The following is a 21,803-nucleotide window of genomic DNA, read 5'->3' on the forward strand; positions in this document are numbered from 1 at the left end:
TCAAATGAGAATTTGCAGGATGTGGGGAACAGGGAACAACAGAGGGTCGGCCCCAGTTGGGTGAAGAGTCATTGGAGTCTGGAGAGAGTGAGCTGCACCCTTCGGAGGTGGTGGCTGGAGAGCAGGATGCTTAAGACTGACAAGGTCAAGCGTGTGACCTAGGCATAGGTGGCTCAGGTTGGGTGTAAGACAAGGGCACTGGAGGAGAAGAGTTCCAGAAACTGAGAGGTCAGAGAATTGGAAGGATCCTCTGTGTGAATAATGAAATTACAAAGAATCATGCCAGGGCTCATGGTGAAGAGATGGAGGGACAGTGAGCCCACTTACTAATGTCTTCAAGGAATGAGGGGATGTGACCCTGAGGCCTGAGGAAAATTGAAGCAGGGCAGTGGGAGCATGGTCAGACTGTGAACTTCGGGGGAACTGGAGAGAGAGCCAACAGCCTGCTGCAGAGGTGATACCCGACCCCACATCTAGGCTCAGCGGGCAGGATGCGGGAGGGAAAAGGCAGCCATGTGAGTGGCCGCGTGACTCAGCCCAGAGCGCGTTTTCATTTAGGTTAAGAAAATGGAAGGAACTTACACGAGGTACCTGGAGTAGTCAGATTCCTAGAGACCGGAAGCAGAATGGTGGTTGCCAGAGGCTGGGAAGAGGGGAGGATGGGGAGTTAGTGTTTAATGGGTACGGAGTGTCAAGTTGGGAAGATGAAAAAAGTTCTGGACGTGGATGGCTGATGTTCTGGTGATGGTTGTGGAGCAGTGTGAGTGTACTTCATGCCACTAAATGGTACACTTAAAATGGCTAAAATGGTCAGTTTTCTGTCGTGTGTATTTTACCAAAGGAAAGAAACAAGTGAAAGGAAGGGATGAGGAAGTAAGCCAATGTCAGACCTCCAGTCCCCTGGGGTACAGTGGGAGGGGAGCTGGGTCACAGAAGCCCGTGAGCTGCAGGGCGTGGTGGGAGGTCTGGGTGGCGCCTTTGGGGCTGAGTGAGGTGAGGGATGTGGCGCAGAGGGACCCTGGCATCTAAGTGGTCTCCTGCAGATTGCCTGGCCAGACTCTGAGCATTGGGCCTGGGGGGCGGAAAGAAGGGGTTCTGTGTTACTCTGCATCTTTGTTTCCCTAGAATCTGGCACAGCGCCTGGCTCACAGAAAGAAGATGGGAATATACATTTGAATGATTAAAGAAAAGAATGTTATTCAAAGAAAGAAAACAGCAAGTGCGAATTTAATGGCCTAGCCAAAAATCCAATAAATTTCTCGAAAAGTAATGAAGAATGAAAAGAAGCTAGAGTGGGTCTCTGGAGGAGAAAGAGGATTTTTGGCAGATGTGCAAAAGAACTTATTGCGAAATTGAAGTTTAGACTGGAAAAAATAAAATCATAAGCAGAAGGCTACACTTGTGTAAAGGGTATTTGAATCGAAATATTTTTCCACCTCTATAAATGATCGCATGGTGAATCTGTGATGTGAGAGTGGACTGTCCTCTTATGCTAAATCAGAAGCTAAAGCTTATAAAATGTTAAACCTTGGTCATTAATTATACACCAAGTCTTAAGGGTTGAAATCAGAATATCCTCTTAAGTTAATAGATTTGTCTTTCCTAACTTACAGATGCCAAACTGTAGATAGCAGTGCATTTGTTTTATTATTAATACTTACACCTAGAAACTGGAAAATGTTATGCCTGCATACATCCTCAAAGACTCACAAATATTTTTTAATGGGACTGGGCATCTTTTTTTTTTTTCTAATGTTCTTTAAAAAATTTTGGGGGGGTGGTAATTAGGTTTTTACTAATTTATTCAAATGGTGGGTACCTGGGACTGAACCCAGGACCTTGTGCATGCTAAGCACCTACTCTACCACTATACTCTCCCCCTACTAAATGCTCATTTCTATTGAGTTCAGTTCTATTGCTTTTCCCCTGAACAGTGAGATGGGCTACCTTTAAGGTTGCTGCTAGGTGTCGCTTTTCTTTCAATGAGTCCCGAAAATGCTGGCTGTGGTCACCCTACACACTGTGATACATGTCCTCCAGCTCCAGACCATTGTCATGTCCCCTTCTTCTTGTTGTCGTTTTAGTGACAGCTATATTGTGCGCGTCAAGGCTGTGGTTATGACCAGAGATGACTCCAGCGGGGGATGGTTCCCACAGGAAGGAGGCGGGATCAGTCGCGTGGGGGTCTGTAAGGTCATGCACCCCGAAGGCAATGGACGAAGCGGCTTTCTCATCCATGGTGAACGACAGAAAGACAAACTGGTAAATGGCAGGCGTGCAACGCATGGGTTAAAGTGGCAACGACTGATTTCTTGACGTTAAATCATAGCCCTTTTCCTGTAGGTTTCTTTTTTCCCTTCTTTCTCTGACCTCAAACTCTCGCAAAAGCTTCCAAAGTTAGAACTCCCGGAGCTGGTGCCAAATTGCAAACTGGAACCCTGGCTTTCTAGTGGAGTCACTTTTTAACCACACACCATAAAACTCAGATGCTTAGGAGTCGTGCATGTGGCTGTCCTGTTTGCGTCTTTGATTAGTTAAGCTGTCTTTCTGTCACAGTAACGAGATGTTCAAAACAAAAGTCTGTTCTTTATTACGAATCACACTGTAGTGAGCTGTGAAGTCAGAGTCTTTTAAACGGTAGGATTTATTCATGGAACATGCCATCCAGGTTTGGAGGGTGGAAGCTAAAATGTAAAGACGAAGTCATCTAACATTTTGTTACTTCTGAAAAAAAAAAAGGCTTATCTAAAAGGTACTGCAGCTTCTATTTCTTAAGATAATGAATAAAAACATGTTTGGGAAAAGAAAGTAACAAAAAGCAGTGGCCTTAAACACTTCTGTCCTAATCCTGCGTGCTTAAAAATAGGCACTTTGGAGAGTAATCGTTCTCTCACAGCGATGGGGGCGTTGATAGTTTATAACAGAGAGTTTCGTGGAGAAACTTGGATGGACAGTTCTATGTTATGAAGGATTCGATGCTAAGAAGGAAAATTGAGTGTCTGTTTTTAATTGGTGGCCTTGAACCTGGGAGAACATGGTCCTATCTGTATTTGATCCAAGAGCGTATACTCCAAAGCCAACCGTTGATTCAGAACGCACAGGATCTCAACAGGGAAAATACAGACACCACAGGGATACGTCAGTGGTCCATTTGAGACCCTTGACAGTGGCATCTGTTGAGTTTTATGTGCCAAGTATACAAATTTAATCTTCTTTTGCAATCACTTCTTAATGTTTATTAAGGGCACAAAATAGATCTGACAGAACAATTTCTAAATGTTATTTATGGGGGATCAGAAATGATATTTTCACACTTGATTCATTTCTGAAAATGAATGAAAAATGTAAAGGGAGAATGTAGCTCATTTTAAGAAATGTGCCCATTCAAGAAATTCCTTATGTCGCAGCCAAATAAAACACTTGTTTATCAGATAGTCACAGTAAAGGCAACATAAACACTAACAAGAAAAAGTAAAACAACTGCCTTTCATCCAGCGTTTGCCTGAGGGCTAAGGACAGTTGTGGCCTTTCAGTTAAGTTGTGTCTGTCACTGCATCCTTTACGCAGCCTTTATAATTATAACCGAAGAGACTTAAGATTCAGAAAGACTCCTTGTTCTGGGTGACCAACCCCTCTTGGGGGCCGGGAACCAGTAATTGATGCCCTTTCACTCTGACCCAAACAGAGCCAAAGTCCCATGTGCACAACCACCTTTGGCCTTTTGATACAGTTTTTCCCCCTTGTGCCTATTTTTATTTTTACGTAGCTGTAATCAGAGCTCGTAAAAAGTTTTGGATCTCATTTGTTTTGCTCTAACTTTCTCATAAGAAATTTTCCATGTTGCCGGTATCAGATCGGTGTTCCATTGTTTGGTGATCTCCTTAGTGTCAAATACTAATACTCTTTCCCTGCCCACCCCCCACCTCAGTATTATTTATCTGCATTTTCCACAATTATTATTTTCTTGGAATAACTTGGGGGGGGTCAGATTTTTATGACTTTTGATACTTGTACAAGGAACTGCTACCAGCATATTTGAGAATTTCCTTTAATACATTGAAGTCAGATATTTTAAATCTTTATCAATTTGATTAGAGTAATGTAGTATCTTATTGTTGGTTAATAATGAAATCAAATGGTTTTTTGTTGGTTAAACAGTTATAACTGAATTATCTTTTGGTGTCCTTTGCATATTTACCTTTGGGGGGCCTGATTGATATGTCTACCCTCCAAGTTAAATAAAGTTATTAATCTTCATCTGATATATTTGCTGCAAACATTTTTTTTTATAATCTGTTGCTTGCCTTTTTAAATTTTAGTTGGTGTTCTTTTTCTACAAAAATTTGGCTAGAGAAAACTTTTTCCCTTTTTTATTTTTATTGTTACTACTTTTGTGTTCACAAATTAGCTTACGTAAATAGTTACATGTTTTTAGTTCTGTTTTTTCCTGGTATTTCTGTGGTTTGTCATCGATTATGTCAACCTCAGATGGCCTTTAGATTTCTTTTAAATCATGAAGGGCTTTTTCTAATAGAAACAGTGTTGGTAATAGTTTTTCCAGTGTAGTACAGTTCTAGAATTCAGCACATTGGGGTTTTTTTTTGCTGCTTTTATTTGCATTCTCTGTTGATGTCTGTGAACTTAACTGCCATTGTTTCTTCAGGAAAAGTCTCTGTTCCGAATAATCTATTCATAAAGTCATTATTTGGATAATTTTTTGTCGGTTAGAGACAATCAGGTTTTCCTGAGAAAGGATATGTAAATTAAAAATTTCTGAGCTGACTCTTATTGTGAATGGACATGAGGATTTACTTCTTAAATGACTCCTGTGAGAAATCACCTTATGAAAATTAATCACAAAATCTAAACCAAAGGTTGATCATTCCTGTGCAGGTCTGTGAGCACGCTCACACACATTTGGTGGGAGCTCCAGCTGGCAAAGCTCTTCAAAAGGCAAAATTTGGCAGGATATTAATTTTAAATATGTATTACCTTTTACTTGGCCATCTCACATCTAAACTATCCTATGGTAATAGACTTACAAAAATCTATTGACAGCTACAATTTTCAGACATTTTTGGTCTCAGAATCCCTGTCTACTCTAAAAATGTGGTGAGGAAAAGCTTTTGTTTTGTGGGTTCTAGCTACTACTATTTAGTTTATTATAAATTAAAACAAAAACATTTTTTAATTAAACAGTAGTGTTAGCATAAATGACGTTCTTTATGGCAAATAATTATATAACTATTTTCCAGAAGAAAAATAATTAAAAGAGTAGTATTACTTTGCATTTTTGCAATGCCCTTTATTATCTGACTTAATAGAAGCTAGCTGGAGTCTTGCTTTCAGTCTGTTGCAGTATGTTGTTTTGATTGAAGCATGTGGAAAAAAATCCAGTCTCACACAGATACGTAGTTAGAAAACAAAGAAATAGTCTAATAGTCTTTTCAGGAAATCACAAATATACTTCTTTGGTGCAACACGAAAACTCAGAGCTTATAGTGGTTGCTTAAATGTGGACTCTGAAGCCTTATCGATGATCTTTAAATCCTCTGTTACTTTGAGATCCACTGGTTTCTCTTCCTCTTTGCATGGAGCTTTTACTCATCCCTGATTTTGTAACATCATGCATTGGTCATTTGGAAAATAATAGTTTAGTAAATTAAACAGATCTTCTAAATATTGATACATTTAATTCTGTAGTATCAAAAAAAAAAACACATTTCTTAATCTCACCACTGATGTCATTAGAAAAGTCTTTAAGTATTGGGAAGCTGTCCAGAATTCTAATTTTCACTTGAAAGTGCACATTTTTTTGTTGGCAACAAATATCTCCTTGTTTTCCTTGAGGTGATGGGCATACCGTGTTCATCTTCAAGAAACTACTGTCTGCCAGGTACCCAAGTCTGAATAACCACAGCTCATCTGTTCCTTGTTCTTTCATGTAAACCTGGTGATCCATGAGAAAAGCAATTAGTTCAACTCACAGCTGCAACAGTTGCACAAGTTTTTCCATGAGGCAATCATCATCCTTCCACGTGCAGCAGAAATGGAAAGGCTATTAGAAATACCCTTCCCTTTCCCAGCTCCACCTTTGTGCAAAGCCAGAGAGTTTCTTCACATACTTCAACCAAAGCAGCGTATTACAGCAGATCGAATGCAGAAGCAGATGTGAGAATCCAATTATATGTACTTCTCACTTCACGTGAAGTAAAAGATGCATATTCAAAGGTCAGGATTTAATCATTTTTAACTGCTTCATTAAGAACAGTCCTACATGAAAGCCAGCCTTTTCTACTTTGACCATGGGACAGTGGTGAACCCGGTGACTTTGGTACCGTTTGGTGCCACCGCCTTGCCTTGCTTTATGTCTCAGCACAGCAGCGTGACCCACCCTTCCTTTGGCACCATTAGCAGAAACGGCAACACAGTGAAAAGGCAAATATGTCTTACATCTATGAAAATAGTTTTGCCATCCTGGACGCCCACCCCCGCCCCAAAAGGACCTGAGGATGGAGAGGGAAGACTTCCAAGAGCCCAGAGACCAAACTCTGAGAGTATGTACAGGGATATTCATTTCAGCATTGTCTGCAAGAGTGGCCAAGTAGAAATGACCTAAAAGCGCATTACTGTGGACAACGGCTGAATAATTCTAATATAGCCATGCCGAGGAATATTATGCAGCCATTAAGCAGAGCCCTTTATACCTTCCTGTATCTCTAAGACATGTTATTAAGGAAAAGGCAAGTTGCAGAGCAACTTATAGGTGTGGCTACATTTAAACACACACAAACTGGGGGGAGTGCATAGCTCAGTGGCAGAGTGCATGCCTAGTATGCATGAGGTGCTGGGATCAATCCCCAGTACCACCATTAAAAAAAAAATAAATAAATAAACCTAATTACCTCCCCCCTCCAAAAAAAAAAATTAAACACACACACACACACACACACACAAACTTAGGTGAGTATGTAAAGGAGCTGTAGAAAGGAAACTGGGGTTGTGTCTGCCGTGCTGACAGTGGGCAGCTCTGGAGATGGACCGGCGTCAAGGGTAGGGAGGGAGAGATGAGTGAGGATGGAACCTTCATGTACTCACCTAAACTCCTTAAATCTTTCACAATATGAATTTCTTGTGGAGATTTTTTTTAAACCTCCAGTAAGAATCAAAAATCCCTTTTTTTCCTCCCACGCATCTCATTTAAAAAGATCATCTTAAAAGCTTTTCTCAAGTTTTAAGTTAATGCTTAAACTTCATTTCAGAGGATTTATACCTGTGATGCCAAAGCTTCACTAGAGGGGTTATACCTGTTGTGAAGATTAAAGCATTTGAACTTTTTCACTTTTGTCATTCAACTGAGATATGTAATGACGTACTCTTGTTGAAGAGGAGGACAAAGCGATGGCGTCTGACCCCCTCCCCCCTCACATAATTTACGTGGCTGAACTTTACTTTGCTAAGAATTTATTAAACTGCTCCTAAGGAAAATGTACCTTTGGAATAATCTTGAACTCAGAAAATGTCAACCCAAGACTAGTTTCACCCACCCTGAAAATAGGGAGAAACTGGAAGTCTTTGTTTTTACAAAAAAAGTTTATTTTGAGACCTTGAATTGAGACTATTAAATTCTAAAATAGATACCATTTGTTAGTTAAAGCCTTGGTTATTTGGATTTCCCCAATTTGGGACGGGGCTGGGCTGACATTTTATCATTGAGCTATTCTTAGGGGGAAATGGCCATAATAAGCAATTTAATCATAAATAGAACCGTGTGAGGGGTCTGTTGTCTTCTTTCAATACAATGTAACCCAGTTAAGTGCGCAGGACTGCTACTGGATATGCCGGCTTGACTGTTACTCTCATCTGTTTATTAAGTTAAGGAACGTTTATTAGGCAGTACTTAATTTCTGTTTGCATAGATGTGTTCTTGAAACTTGTACTCCTTTAAAAATATTCTCTAATGTGAATTTATACTAATTTAGGCAAGCCTTTACTCTTCCCCTTCACCTAGTCTAAAATTAATAACATCTCATTTTGTTAAATGTAGAACTTTGCCAGAACATGGTCAAAGCTGTTAAAACTTAGCAAAATCGTTTTGGTATATACATCATGAAGCCACAGTAATAAATGTTGTTGTTATTTTGGAGATTCCTGTGAACGAAGAACGAAGTTTACATCCCCATGATCGCAATGCCTCTTTTCTTCTACTATATTAAACTGTGGTGTCTTTACCAACAATAGCCCTGCATTACACATAGAGGGAGTAATTTTATACGACATCTTGATCTTTTACAGTCTAGTTAGGGAAGCAACTAACCGGAAACTCATGTAATGCACATGAAACTATTGGAGAATAATGTGAAATCAAGTACTAAATTGTGAAGGTGACAAAAACTGAAGTAAATAAGAGTAAAACATGATGGGGTATACGGGGAAGTGAGCATGACCCTGATAGGTTTCTCATTGCTGGGTGTTTTCAGAGCATGTTCATGTGTATGTTCTCACCGATAATGTTGGTGTTACTTCCGTTTTAGAGATGAAAAGGTCAAAGGTCTGAGACAATCTGTGCAAAGTTATAGCTCAGTAAAAGGCAGCTCTGAGAGTAGACTGCTAGAAATGTGGAGTCTGTTCTAATACTCCAGATAAAAGGTTAATAGAGACATAGATTAGAGTGACAGTACCTGAAACAGGGCAGATACCGAAGATGTTGTAGGGAAAATGAAATGAACTTGGTGGTTAATAATATAGAGGACAGAGAAAGCAGAAGAGGCAAAAGAAAACCATGGAGATTTGAGCCAGAGAGAATGAATAGAGGGGGATTGGCCTTGCTAGATATGCAGAAGTTGGGAGAAGGAACCAGGGGCAGAAATTTCAGAGCAAATGTGTTAACTTTTTAGTTGGTTGAGTTTGAGGTCACTGGGAAACACCCATTAGGGCTGAGGGAGGAAGACATAGGGCCATGAATACAAAGGCCCTGATGTAGAAGCAGTCAACCTGGAACAGAGCAAAGCCCCACGTCTGGGGCTCAGTGCCCGCCAGTCAGGGGCAGGGGGAAGGAAAATGAGTGCGATGACGAACATGGCTGAGGAGCACAGTGGTACACGGAGGACCCCCAAAGTGATGGGGCAGGAGTGGGTGGTCAACAGAGGGAGGCGAAGGTTCCTCCAAGAAGCCTTCTGCGCAGACTCATGAAGACGGGGGTGGGGGGAGGGTTTTAGTTAGTTGCCACCGAGCAGGGATGGTTCCTAGTTAGATTTTTATAACCAGACACCATCATGACTGTTTTAACAAGTAACCCGCCTGTGTGTTTCAATCCTTCAGGTGGTTTTAGAATGCTACGTAAGAAAGGACTTGGTCTACACCAAAGCCAACCCAACCTTTCATCACTGGAAGGTCGACAATAGGAAGTTTGGACTTACTTTCCAAAGCCCTGCTGATGCTCGAGCCTTTGACAGGGGAGTGAGGAAAGCAATCGAAGACCTCATAGAAGGTATTGGATTTATCGCTGCGTTCTCAGTGGGACTGTAGGAAGTTCCCAGGTTCTTTAAATCCCAGTTGTCTGCCATCATATATTTGTGGTTAATTTGCCAGAGGGTTGGGGGAACAGGTGAGCAGAGGCCAAAGCTTGGGGAACACCCAAGGAGAAGAAACAAAGTGATAGTGCAGGGGAGGAGATGGGGGGCAGAGTAAGGAGGGGTTCCAGTGGATTTTTAGACTCTGCTCTGAAAGGACAAGTTCTGGGCTTCCCTGTGAATGGCTTTTTGATGGATTTCACCTTTCCCTGACTGTTGAAAAACGGCTTTGGTCCAATCTGTCTTGGTTCAGAGGTAGACAGTGGATTCTAATGGGCCCAGAAGCCTCGAGGCCCGCCCACTGTTCTGTAGTGCAAGCCCAGAGTGGACGGCTGCCACCAAAAAAAGGAGAGGGCTCTGTGACTCCTTAGTCCCTGGATCAGCAGCAGGTAGATACTGTGTTGCATTGAATCATGGCCTGGAAGGTCCTCCTCGTGGACTTGTCTGATCCACAGATGCAGAGACACAAACTGTCCACTTCAACACATTGAGTTATCAAATCAGAGGGTTAAAGGTGCCATTGCCAGGGCCCTGTGAAGACAGGAATATCCAGCAAGGCACAGTGAAGCCAAATTCAGAATTTGGGGAGATCAATCACAAAGGAATAAATGTGTCATTTGTATAAGAAATAAATGTATTCTGAAGTCATTTTCTTCATTGTGAATTTGGGGGAAGAGAGAAAAGCAGATCTTAAATGGAAAATCTCTTAGCATCAGTGGTGAGATAATTCTGGCTGGAACATGAATCTGCTCACTGTAGCCATGGGGTAGCCAAAACGAGTAAATCCCAGTCTTCACATCATAGGTCTGACATAAGTGTTTAAAATCGTGTTATTAAACGTAGCTTTGACATGTTTAGAAGAGAAAACAGCTCCTGTATTATTGATAGAAGTTTGCCGTATGTCCATGCACTTAATCACTGAAGCTGCACACAAAATTGGATTCTCTTGTAATTTTTTTCTCTGGATACACTCTTCCTTGCTCTGTTCTGTCAAACTCACCTCAAACATTGATTAAGTAGAGTAATTCAAATAGTAGAGAACAATCCTCCATGATCAGGAGGAACTGCACGCAGGGTATTGTGGGACGTACATTTCCTCCTGTGAATCCCTCACTGGAAATTTAAGTATTTCTCATCCTTTTCTGAGCAAGTCTTTTGGGTTCAATTTTATGTAACAGCAAAATATTTTCTAAATGCACATTTTGTAAGACCTCAGCAAGAAAAGGAGAAGATAGAGACTACATTTGCCTTTTGGTATATCTATCACTTGTGCAAATTTAAATATATTCTTGCTTTTGGCCATTAACAGTGTTGATTAAGTTGAGCCACACGTTACTGGGTGCTGTTAGGAGGAAATGATGAAAGAGATGAACAGGTAAATCAGTTGAACCCTGCCTGAATGACCAGTTCGTTCCCCGATGGAATAAACTGGATTTTCTGACATGAGCTTAAATGTTGGCCTGCAAAAACAGAAAACTCACTGATGCCCTGGTATTGTAAGAGAAAACCTTGCTCAAGCATCAGCTCTGAAGGCGGCTCCCACAGTCTGGGTTTTAGAAGGCAGTATCTGAATTTCAGAACAGGAGGCGACCACATTAGCTACTTAGTCAAACCCCCTCACAGGTAGATGAAAAGCCCAGAGATCGACGTCCAGTTTCACAGTGAGACTGTGGCGGGGCTCACCTGGGGCTCTCCGTTTAGTGCTTTTCCCACTACACGGTGGGGATGTTGTGGGGGCACTGGTGGGGGCTGGTCGTGATGCATGCCCTTCAGAGCAGTGGGCAGGCTCTCCACGCACCCCCTCTGGGGTGCCTCTCTGCTTCTCCAGCGGCCAGTATAGAAGTTTGCGTGATTAATTGGGAACAACAGTAGGCGAAGTTCATTTAGGGAACATCCTGGCTGGAGTCAAGATGAGTAAAATTAAAAGCATTTAATTCCCAGGTTAAGATATTTCTGCTGGTGATTCCCATGTGAAAGGAATAGAATGTGGTTTTATTACAATATACTTTTTAAATGATTGGCTTCGACTTAATCATCTTTGAAAACCCTTTTTTCACGTTTCTTGTGTCGTTTTAGGCTCAACAACATCCTCCTCCACCATCCACAACGAAGCTGAGCTTGGCGATGATGACGTTTTTACAGTAAGTTCCTCTCACATTGTCCTCTGCTTTTGCGATGAGTTGGTGACTAATCAGAGAGAGGTTCTGCTTCGGGGCATAAAAGACACTTTACAGTTTAGCGTTTGCTGTTGCTGCTGGGATGCCGGCAGGGAGATCTCTGGCTTGTCATAATTTTGCTGCCTGGGGTTTGCCCTGGTCACCCGTGTCGCAACGATGCCACGAGGCACATAGTGTCAGCTCTGCTGGAGCTGTCGAACGCTCTCTCACAGTCGTCCTTCACGTTTAGGGTGGCCAGCCGTCCTGGTTTGCCTGGGACTGTCCTAGTTTCAGTGCTGAAAGCCCCAGTCCCACAAAATACATACTTCAGTCCCAGGCATATTGGGACAACTGGTCACCTTACTCTGAGTCTTCCATTAACAACCCCTGCCCCGCAACCTTGCTGGCATTGAGGGGGTTGGGGGGTGGCGGGGAGTAACCATCCTGATGAGTAATTAAACATCTGATAAGAACGTCCTGAAGACCAAGTTGAGGTTAGGACCCAGTGTGCTAAGGCGGGAATGGGCTTGGATATTTTGGCACAGCTTGAGTTAATGGGATGTAACTGGAGACAAAATGGTTTCTCAGCTTGCCTCCTCGCTTAAATTCTGTGCTCCTAGAAGTTAATTAAACAAAGAGTTCAGTGTGCCTGCTGTGGGTTTGACGCAGCGAGGAGCTGTAGGGAGGGCACCATTTTCAAACTCTTGGTCTCGACCCAGAGTAAGAGAGACATTTACATTGTAACCTACGACACACATCCATAGACACCCAAAACCAGATCGTCTATGCTCTGCATTCAGATTTTTTTCTTTTCTTTTTTTGTTTCCTTCTGCTTTTTATTACGAAGCATTTCAAACACACAGAAAAATTTAAAGACAGTACAGTGCACGCCTGTAGACACTACACTCAGAGTCGGCAGTTGTAACATTTTGCCCCATTTGCTTTATCTGTGCACATTTGAGTACTTACACACATACATGCACACACACATTATTTTTTCTACTGATCCAGTTGAAAGTTAAGTCACCTCTAAATACTTGAGCTTGCATCTCTTAAAAATAAGGCATTCTCCTCCACAACCGTAACACCATTACTGCACCAAAGAAAATTAGTAGGAATTTTGTAATATCAGCTCAAAGTTCCCCAATAATTCCTCAGTTGTCCCAAGAGTGTCTTTCATAAGCTAGCTTTTTATTTAATATTTTAAACATTAGTTGCAACCCTTTAAACTTGATTCCTGATGCACTCATCCTGCAACTCGTGATTTGAAAAACACTGCTTTGGGAAGACAGAGGGGTGTGAACCATGACTCCTTGTGGAGGGAACAGGGTGGTTTGGACAGAGATGAGATGAGCCTCTGAGAAGCTTAGAAATTGGCCCAGGATCTTTAACAGGGAGGGGCATGGGGGTCAGAGAAGACCCCGGGTGCTGAGACCGGACTGCACCTCGGTGGCATTGGAACAGGGTTTGGGAAGGCGCTTTGAGGCGGAGGCAGGGATGCACATGGTGTTGCCTGAGCGTTGCACCCTGAAGGGGTGGGGGTCAGGAAATGAACTCAGTCGTGCCTCCGTGGAGTGGCTGGTGTGATGTGGCTCTGAGCAGGCTTCCTACAGCGCTACAGGCAGATCCTCTCAGCAGTTGGCATGTTGCTTACATCTGTTCCTTTGTCACGTTTTGAGAGGCAAACAACAGCAGGCGGGTTAAAAGGTGGCTTCCTGTACTCCAGAGCGAAACTGTCATTTGCAGCTGCTTCCCAGCTACCTGCCAGAAGTGATTTATGGAATCAGGAGAGGGCGAGAGGGAATGGGGTGACGGAAGCCAGCCTCCCTGCTGGTTTTGTCCTTTACTCCACAGGGGATCAACATGACGCTCTAGGGCCACACCAGACGCCTGGAAGGGGGTGCAGACACAGCCCCGCTGCTTCCAGACACCGGGAAACTCACCGCAGCAGGAGTGGGGCTTAACTGCTTTCCTTGTGGGCCCTGGTGCCTGTTGTCTTCCTCCTACTCGCTGACAAACAGGGGCCTATTGATGGCAGTACCTCCCTTCCCCAAGACAGTCCCAGTCCTTAGGCCACTGACTCACAGCATCCCATGTAAGGATGGGAGGGTCGTCAGGGGCCAACGTGTCAGATGTCCTGTTGTTCCCGAGCTCCCTGCGGTTTGTTAGACTTTCAGTCCTAAGAAGTAAGTAAGGTTTCTGAAAGCTGGAGCTAAGGAGGTGAGCGGCTGCGTTCACACCTGTCTAGCCTACAGCTTCCCAAGGTCTTTCGCGTTCTAAGACTTACGTTGGTAAGACAGATGTTTAGAACTTGGAACTCATTTAAGACAGGAGTGTAGATGGTGATATGCCCTCTTACAGCTTGTTCTAAGAGAACAGCGTGTGGACCAGAAAACCTTCAGAGGCACACCTTGAGGAACCAGGAGTATTTCTTTTGTTTCTGCTGCTGGAGTGAGGGGTTTCCCTCTGTTTCAGGGGTTTCCCTCTGTTTCAGGGGCTTCCTCAGGGCCAGGAGGGAAACAGGACACTGTGGACAGCATGTGGTTGCACAGTCTACGTTGGGGAATGAAGTGGAGGAAGGGGCGCCCCCAAACCCCGTGGAGCAGTTGTTTGCTTTGGGTGCTCACCAAGCATGGTCTATCTCTGCTCACACTTTGCCCACTCTCAGCCTCTAAGCCAGCCTGTCTGTCCCCCTGACTTCTCAGGATGGTACAACCACGCTGCAACGCCTCCAAGTGAAATAAGCATCCAGCGTAGCAGGTGTGTGCACACATGTGCAAACACACACACCCTGCCCGTGCATCTTGCCAGTCACCACCACTGTTGCCCCTGCAGTCCCCCCGCGCCTCTCCTGCCACCAGCCTGGCGTGTGTCCACATCGTTCCTGACAGAGCCACCACCAGAGGCTCCTGATTAGCAACTGCTCTGACTCTCTGAGTCTTGGGCTGTTCATCCATCCGTGTGCCTCGTTAGTTCTCCCTCAGCCAATTAGGACTGTTCTCTCTTCTTTCAAATCCTGTAGCACTCTCCTTCGTTTCTCTCTCGCCACTTGAAAGTCTGCCCCTTTTTTCTGGTCTTCATATTTCATTTGCTGAATGAATGATTCTTCATCTGATTAGAAACGGGTTATTCTTCAGAATAGTCTCTGCAACCCTATAACGCTTTGCTGTTCAGGTGCTCAGTAAATGGGTGATCTGAACCCCAGTACAGTGTGGAACAGCCATCGGGTTTCCTGTCTTACTCACTGGCTTTATTGTTATCCTGGGGGACCATCCAAAGGTGGGTAATTTTTAAGGGAGTCTCAGTAGCCTCGTGTCCTATTTTTCCAGCTGTGTTTCCTGCCGGGTCTACAACTAGGAGGTGAGCTCCAAGCATCGCCACTCGCTATGAGCCTTTGGCCGTTCATGCTTCTTGTTGCCTCCCACCGACTTCCTCCCTTGCCGTACAGTCCTCTCTCCTCCACGGGAGACCTCGGTTGCCGTGATCCTCCCAGATGAACACAAACACCTAGGTGGCCAGGGTGTGCCCGGCATTAAACGTGCATGTAGGAGGGAATTCCAGTGCCTGAGCCATTTGGTGCCAATTTATAAGATGAGTAATAGAAAGGATACAAAGCAACGACAACAAAGGCTAGTTCTGTAGCGGGCGTTTCAGGGCATCGCTGAGAGTCAGCAGGCTGTCATCACATCTCCCTCTTCAGAGCTGGGGAGCCTGGAGGGGGACAGAATGGAAGGACCCTCAAGTCGCTTCCTCTGTCGGCTTTTGTCTTGGGCAGGGGTGGGAGGGGGAACGTGCTCTGGCGTGCCTCGTGGAGGAGGCGCATGTGAACTTGAGATATGAACGGTTAAGCTCTGTGAATAGGCTGAGCTGGTTCGCTCCCTGGCTTAGGGCTGATTCCTCTGGGATCCCTGCAGTCAGGACTCTGAGGCCAGAGGGTTTGGAGTCTGCAAGGAAGGGAGTTACCGGGGATGGGGAGAGAATGAGTAAAGGAAATGGATTGTGTAGGACTAGCGAGGCTCCAGGTTTGATGATCATTTGATGAAAAATTTTCCAAATTCCTGTTTTGCAGATTTGGTCCATTAAAATCTGGTGTTTTATTTACCACTACAGAACTCTAAAATCATTTAAAAACGTTATCAGCATCTTCATAGCCAGACAAGGAGAATTTGAATCTGATCTTGGGAGAATGCAGCTGCAGGGTCCATGGACTCGCAGAGCAGGCTCATTTAGAATCTGTGGTCAAGTGTCGTCCATGCTTCAGCTGTCATTCTGCTGAGTGGCTGGATCCTGGCTCTAAAGCAGGGGACTTAGGGAAATATTTGCTTTATAGAAAGATACTTGGGGGTGTATAAAATAGCTGAGACTCCATCTTCCATAAGAAGAAGTCCTTAAATAATATCTAAATCTGCAAATCAGGAGATAGTAGAATAACAAGATGCCATTGAAAAGATGGAGAGAAATACAAGAAGACAGAGCCACAAGAATTGCATGTGTATTTCTCTGGGGAGTGAGAAGCTAAGACGGGGAGAGGCAAGACTGCTATTTGAGATATGAAATGATAAATATATATATATATATATATTTTTTTTTTTTAAGGAAAAACGGGGAGGGAGGCATTCAAGAGAGGAGGAGGAATCAAGCAGTCCTGATCAGTGACAGCAATCCTGATATCCCCCATCTGGGGGTTTAAAGAGATTAGAGAGATGCAACAGGCCGAGTTCCGTGGCTCTCAGTGCTGTGGCTGCTTTTTCCACCTAAGTGTTAGGAAGCAGTGTGTCCACCGTGGAAATAATGGCATATTAAAGGTAGGAGGAATGATGAAGAGTTAGCTGGAAATGTTTGGCTTGCCATCTCCTTAAAATTATTGGTCTTGGAATTGGAAGGGATTTTGAGTTTATATCAGATGAGCCAACCTCCTTCCTTGTGGCAAAGAAGGATCTGCCTCGTTTTATAGACACAGTCATGGATGCAGCTCAGAGTCCGATGAGTGACTCACCAAAGATGACACGGCTGGCTCAGAGTGGAGGAGCGGTGAACGCCAGCTCGTCACCTTTCCTGTTCACCACTGTCATTTTTCTCTTCCTGTACTGAATACCTACATCTATGGTATTTCAGCTATTGTATTTTTTATATAACTTTTATTCAAGAGTTGTGTTTTAGGGTTCTCCTGGACCCAAGTTGGAAAGGGGAGGAGAGGTAAGAGAATAAATTGGTGACTGATGGCACGTGTGGCCTATTCAGGTGATGGCCTTGGAGCCTGAGCCAGTGTCACAGCCTGGAAGTCCCCAGAATGCAACTTGAAGCTTCACCAGAGGAAGGCCTACCCTGCATGTGGTTTGGGTTTTTTTTCCCCCACCTCCTAAGTTTATACTACCACCTATTGTTTTTGGATTTGGGCAGCCTGTCTCATAGGGATTCCCAATGAACCCCTCACACCTTAAGGCATCCATCCTCTGTAACGAGATGACTTCTCTCCTGTGCACCTAGGATACTACCAACCATGTACCGTCCATTGCAGAACTGGTTAGAGTCATTCATAACATTTTGTGTGGGTCTGAATTCTTCCCTAGAACCCATTTGAAAAAGGCTGGTTATGTTTCAGTGTCTCGTTGCACTTTCATCCTTCCGGCAGGCAGTCCTCTCTCACGTAGGAAAATGTCTTTTACAGCATCGTCAGCTGTTAGCCATGTTTCTGCCCGGACTGGAAAACTTGGTTCTTCCTCGTGCCCTATGCGTGAACCCTTGACATCCTGTTTATTACAAGCTGCATTTTATTACTTTCTGGCTGTTCAGAGCAGTTGCCCCGAATGACATCTCGAACCCCTCCCACCCACCCCAGGTGTTTTCTGAAGCATGGCTAGAGCAAGTGGTGGAAACCGAAGTACAAAGCAGCAGTCTGTTTTGTCCTAGATGAGCTTTTGAGTCTTTGCAGGTTGTGCTTATTTTCATTCTTGAGTAAGTAGGAAAAAAGTGAATTCACGGAGCTTTGTAAATATCAAGCTTTCACTTACAGAAGCAGAAGGGTGCAGAATACCACAGAATTTTCCTTTTCTTAAAGAGTGTTTTCCACCTAATCCATCCCCAGGAACACTGAAGGCAAATCTACCAGTTTTATAATAAATGGAGTTCGTTTATTGATGTTCTAAGAAAGAGGATGTTTGGAAAAGGTAAAGTGCTGTGTGACCCCCTTGTGTGCAGAGTTTGGAGGCTGGGGAGAGGCCAGGACTCTAAACTTGATTCTGCCATTATGAGCTGTGACCATCGATCCCTTTGGACTCAAAACCTTCCCAGGATGAAATACTTCCTTTGAGTTTCTATTTGCTGGCCCAAGGGGAGGGGAAGGAAAGGCACCATGGTGTGGAGCTGTCCCTAGCCCTGTGCCCTGCACTTTCTCATACGTTAGTGAATTTGGTCCTCACAGCTGACCATCAGGTACTTACTGACAGTCCCATTTATGCAGATGAAGTCACCAGGGCTCAGAGAGGTGAAGTGACTCATGCCCAGTTCCACACTCTGCTCACCCAGAATGCAAACTCCAAATCTGCCTGCTCCCTTTCAGAAAACTTTAAGAAAAGGAGATGCTTATTCAGTAAGTTTCAGTAAATTTTACATATGAAATATACCAGATATGTACCAGATTTTCAGACTTGCCAAAGAACCACCTAGATGGTGGGCATTTCAACAAGGGCATTGGCTTAAAACCTCGGCTGGCTCTTCAGTGGAGCTATGGGTTCTCCTCTGCCTGCTTGGGAACCCCAGTCTCATTTTAGAAGATCAACTGATCAAAAATGTTTCTGTTGTCTCTACCTGTGGAGTTAAAGGGTTGGGACAGAGTGGGGCCAGGAGAGACTAAGTTAAAGAGAAAATAAGTTGAAAATGTAAATTACTTCTACAAAATTTAACTAGTGAAACTCATCCATGGTGGTTTATTAAGAGAAGCAAAAACGTTTTGGAGGAAGGACAGCTATGCTTTATGGTCAACACCAGGGAGCTGCTGGCTGAGACCCAGCCCGGCATGGGGTGGCAGGAAGTTCTCAGAGGACAGATGGGAGCTGCTTTATCCTCTGAAGGACAGTCATTATCAAGCTCACGTTGCATAGCAAGAGGAGGATCTTTTAATTCAATATGTGATAACTTCAGTGGCTAAATTAAAGCAATTAAATGTCTGAGGCTCACATGAAAGCTTTGACATGGTCTCAATTTCAGGAAGCCCAAAGGCGTTTTGCTAGCCCACCGACTTGTGTCCTTCTTCATTGACACATGTATCATCTCATCTTTTTGAGCTGTGGACAGCAGGATACTCCTATTTCCATTTTATTAATTCATGCAGAGTACATATTCCAGGTTACCTGAAACCTGCTCTTGCTTACTGGCCAGTAAAAGCTAAGCTGTGGGTCTGTCAGAGCCCTTTCATGTCAAAATTTCACCGAATTTCAAATTTTAGAAACATAAAGCTTTCGTCTAACACGTAGGAATTTTTGTTGTTGTTGTTTTCACTGTAAAAGAATGCCCACTGCATCTATCCCCTGGGTCCTGGACGGGATAATGTCTGAGTCTAGGACAAAGTCATCTCCCTTCTCCCACCAGCTGCCTCTTAGACCCTATCTGCCTGCTACCTGGAGCATGTGCCCGGCTGACTTCCTGTCTGCTTGCCTCTTTGAAAGAGGACACCTGAAACCAATGTAGGTCCTTAGGACACAAGAGCCAGTGCTGCCTGTTCCCAAAGACCAGCTGACAAAAGAGGCGACGACTTCCTGTTTACCAAAGGAAAAGGGGTTGGCCATAGACCTGTCAGTCTAATAGCTACTGAGGGGACAGGCTTGCTTTGCTCAAGAGTTAGGCAACAGACCAGCCAAGCCGAGAGCCTTCTGACACACACAACCATCCAGTTTACTGTCTTCTGAAAGGCAGGAGATGCCCAGAGTTCCTTGTGATCAATCTCGTCTCCTAGCCTGAGGTTGAGAGGAACGGTATATATTTATACTTATATATAAGTGCATGTGTGTATACATGCTTTTTTAAAAAATAAATAAAACGGGAAGCCCTTGCGACAGGAAGAATATTGAATCTCGCTTTGGTTGCATCTGCTGCTGAAATCTCTCTTGGTGGTGGGGCGCCATAAAGACAGTATGCACGGTAATCATTACTGCTAGCCAGCCATCTTCAAAACTTCAAAGTATCGGCGTCTACAGACAGGGCAGAAATCTAGTTTATCAACCTGAACTAATCCTGAGGCTTTTTTTTTTTTTTTTTTTTTGCTATGGTGATGACTAATTTTTTTATTGAGGTATAGCTGACATACATCCTGGGGCTCTTGAATCAACTGAGCCACAGTCTTAGTCAGACTCCTCTGTGACAAACATGTTGTGAGGAGGACAGCAGAGGGGTTACACATGAAGTTGTCAGAGCTCACACAGACCCTGCAGATCACCCGGGGCCACTCCTTATCGCACGCATGAGGACACTGAGGCCCACAGAGGTGAGAGAGCTGGCCTGGGACTTGGGCCTGGCCTGGCCTGGCACTGAGGTTTTCCAGCGTCTCTGCTCGGTGCTAGTTTTGCTTAACATCGCTGTATGATTCCTGGAGGATGTGGACAGGCTCCTTACGCAGTGTCTTCACTTTATTTTCTCTGCCTTATTCAAAATCTCTGGGCCTGCTGCCCTCCAGAAATGGCTGCTCAGAGCTGGCTTGGCTGCAGGAGCTGGGTGTTCACATCAGCTTATGTGCTCCTGGGGACACAGGGAAGAAAAGGGGCTCTTCTTGTTTGTTTGCCTCTCTGGAGGGAGGCTTCACCCCATTTGTCTCCATCCCCAAGAGCGAGGAGAAAATTAACTGTTACCAGCCTTCTCATGGTCTCACTGATGTACTTAGGGTGTCTCACTCCAGAAAGATGTCATCCGGGTGCCCCTTAATAGTTCCAAGTGTCCTTGAAGACACAGCCCTGGGCACACCTTTGCTCTCCCATGAGCACTGGTAGCCAGCTGCTGCTGTCTTTGTTCCCCACCCCAACCTCCTTTTGGAAAAACAGATTTAGCAGGAAAACCCAGAGGAGTTGAAGGGATGCACATAGTCCTGAAAAATGCATGTTTCACTTTGAAGTGTGTGACCTGACCCACCCTGGGTGCCCCCAGAAGCCCTTGGTCAGCAGCCGGGATTCCATCCCAGGATGGGTAATTTAGGCAAACTGCCTCCTTAGCTGGTCTGGCCTCTTGGTTCTTACCCTCCTCCTTGGTTCTTTCCCTCCCTCCTTGAGCATCCCTTGGTCAAAGAGGTTGGCCTTCCACATGGAGAGGCCCATCCCCGGACCCACGGCATGTGAACAGATGAATGTGCTTCTTTAAGAACTTCCAGGTGGTAAACTCAGGGTCCCTTCATAGGACAGGGAAGAACAGTCAAGCTTCCAAGAGTAAGAGATCACATTTTACACGTACGCCCATCCAAAAGGAGGGAGCCAGCCACCCAGGTAACATTAGACGTCAATCTTCTGGTCTCCTTTCTCCATTTAGACCAATTCCCACCCAAACGAGGCAGCACTGACCTTGGGGAAACTGGCAGCCTCAGCCCAGTGTCCTGGACTTCAGATTTTAATTTATTGTCAAGGAATCATACCATTGAAGTCAGTTATTCAAAAGAAAAGTCTGTATCACCTTTTGAAGCTCCGTGGTTTCCCTCTTATTTGTTGATAAATACTGGGGAATTACAGGCAAATCTCAGTTCCCAAAGTAAGTACAGCTCGTGTCTGCAGAGTGCAGCCATTGACAGCTTGCCCTTTTTAAAGGAGTTTATCAGATGTTCACTGATACACTTGAGCCTCTTTTTTCCTCCTCCTGAACCTAGGTCTACGTCGTCCACCCACCTAGCATGCCCTCTGCCCATCTCCCGGGCCGCTCCTTAGGGAAGCCCTGGCCTTGACCCTACCCGTGTCCACCCGTATCTGAGCCCACATCCCACAAAGCATCCAGCCCAAACCCAAAAAACCCTCAGGGGAGAGGGGGGTGGGTGTCTTCAGTACCAGTGCGGACTTGGGCAGGCTGATCGTGGCAATATTTTCTTATTTTATGGTTGGCAGTACCT

At 44.4% G+C, this 21,803-nt stretch overlaps 1 protein-coding gene across 8 annotated transcripts in view; it reads left to right on the forward strand.

Moving 5' to 3' along the window:
• SPRED2 (sprouty related EVH1 domain containing 2) overlaps positions 1-21,803 on the forward strand; it is a 129,449-nt gene that overhangs the window by 96,203 nt on the left and 11,443 nt on the right. For all 8 annotated transcript variants that reach the window (XM_072937625.1, XM_072937622.1, XM_072937621.1 and 5 more), the window contains 3 exons: positions 2,085-2,262; positions 9,322-9,490; positions 11,649-11,713. In XM_072937625.1, the coding sequence (XP_072793726.1) occupies positions 2,085-2,262; positions 9,322-9,490; positions 11,649-11,713 (412 nt within the window). The remainder of the gene's footprint in view (positions 1-2,084; positions 2,263-9,321; positions 9,491-11,648; positions 11,714-21,803) is intronic.

This window comes from Vicugna pacos, chromosome 15, assembly GCF_048564905.1.
Source record: "Vicugna pacos chromosome 15, VicPac4, whole genome shotgun sequence".
In the NCBI taxonomy this organism is placed as follows: Eukaryota; Metazoa; Chordata; class Mammalia; order Artiodactyla; family Camelidae; genus Vicugna; species Vicugna pacos.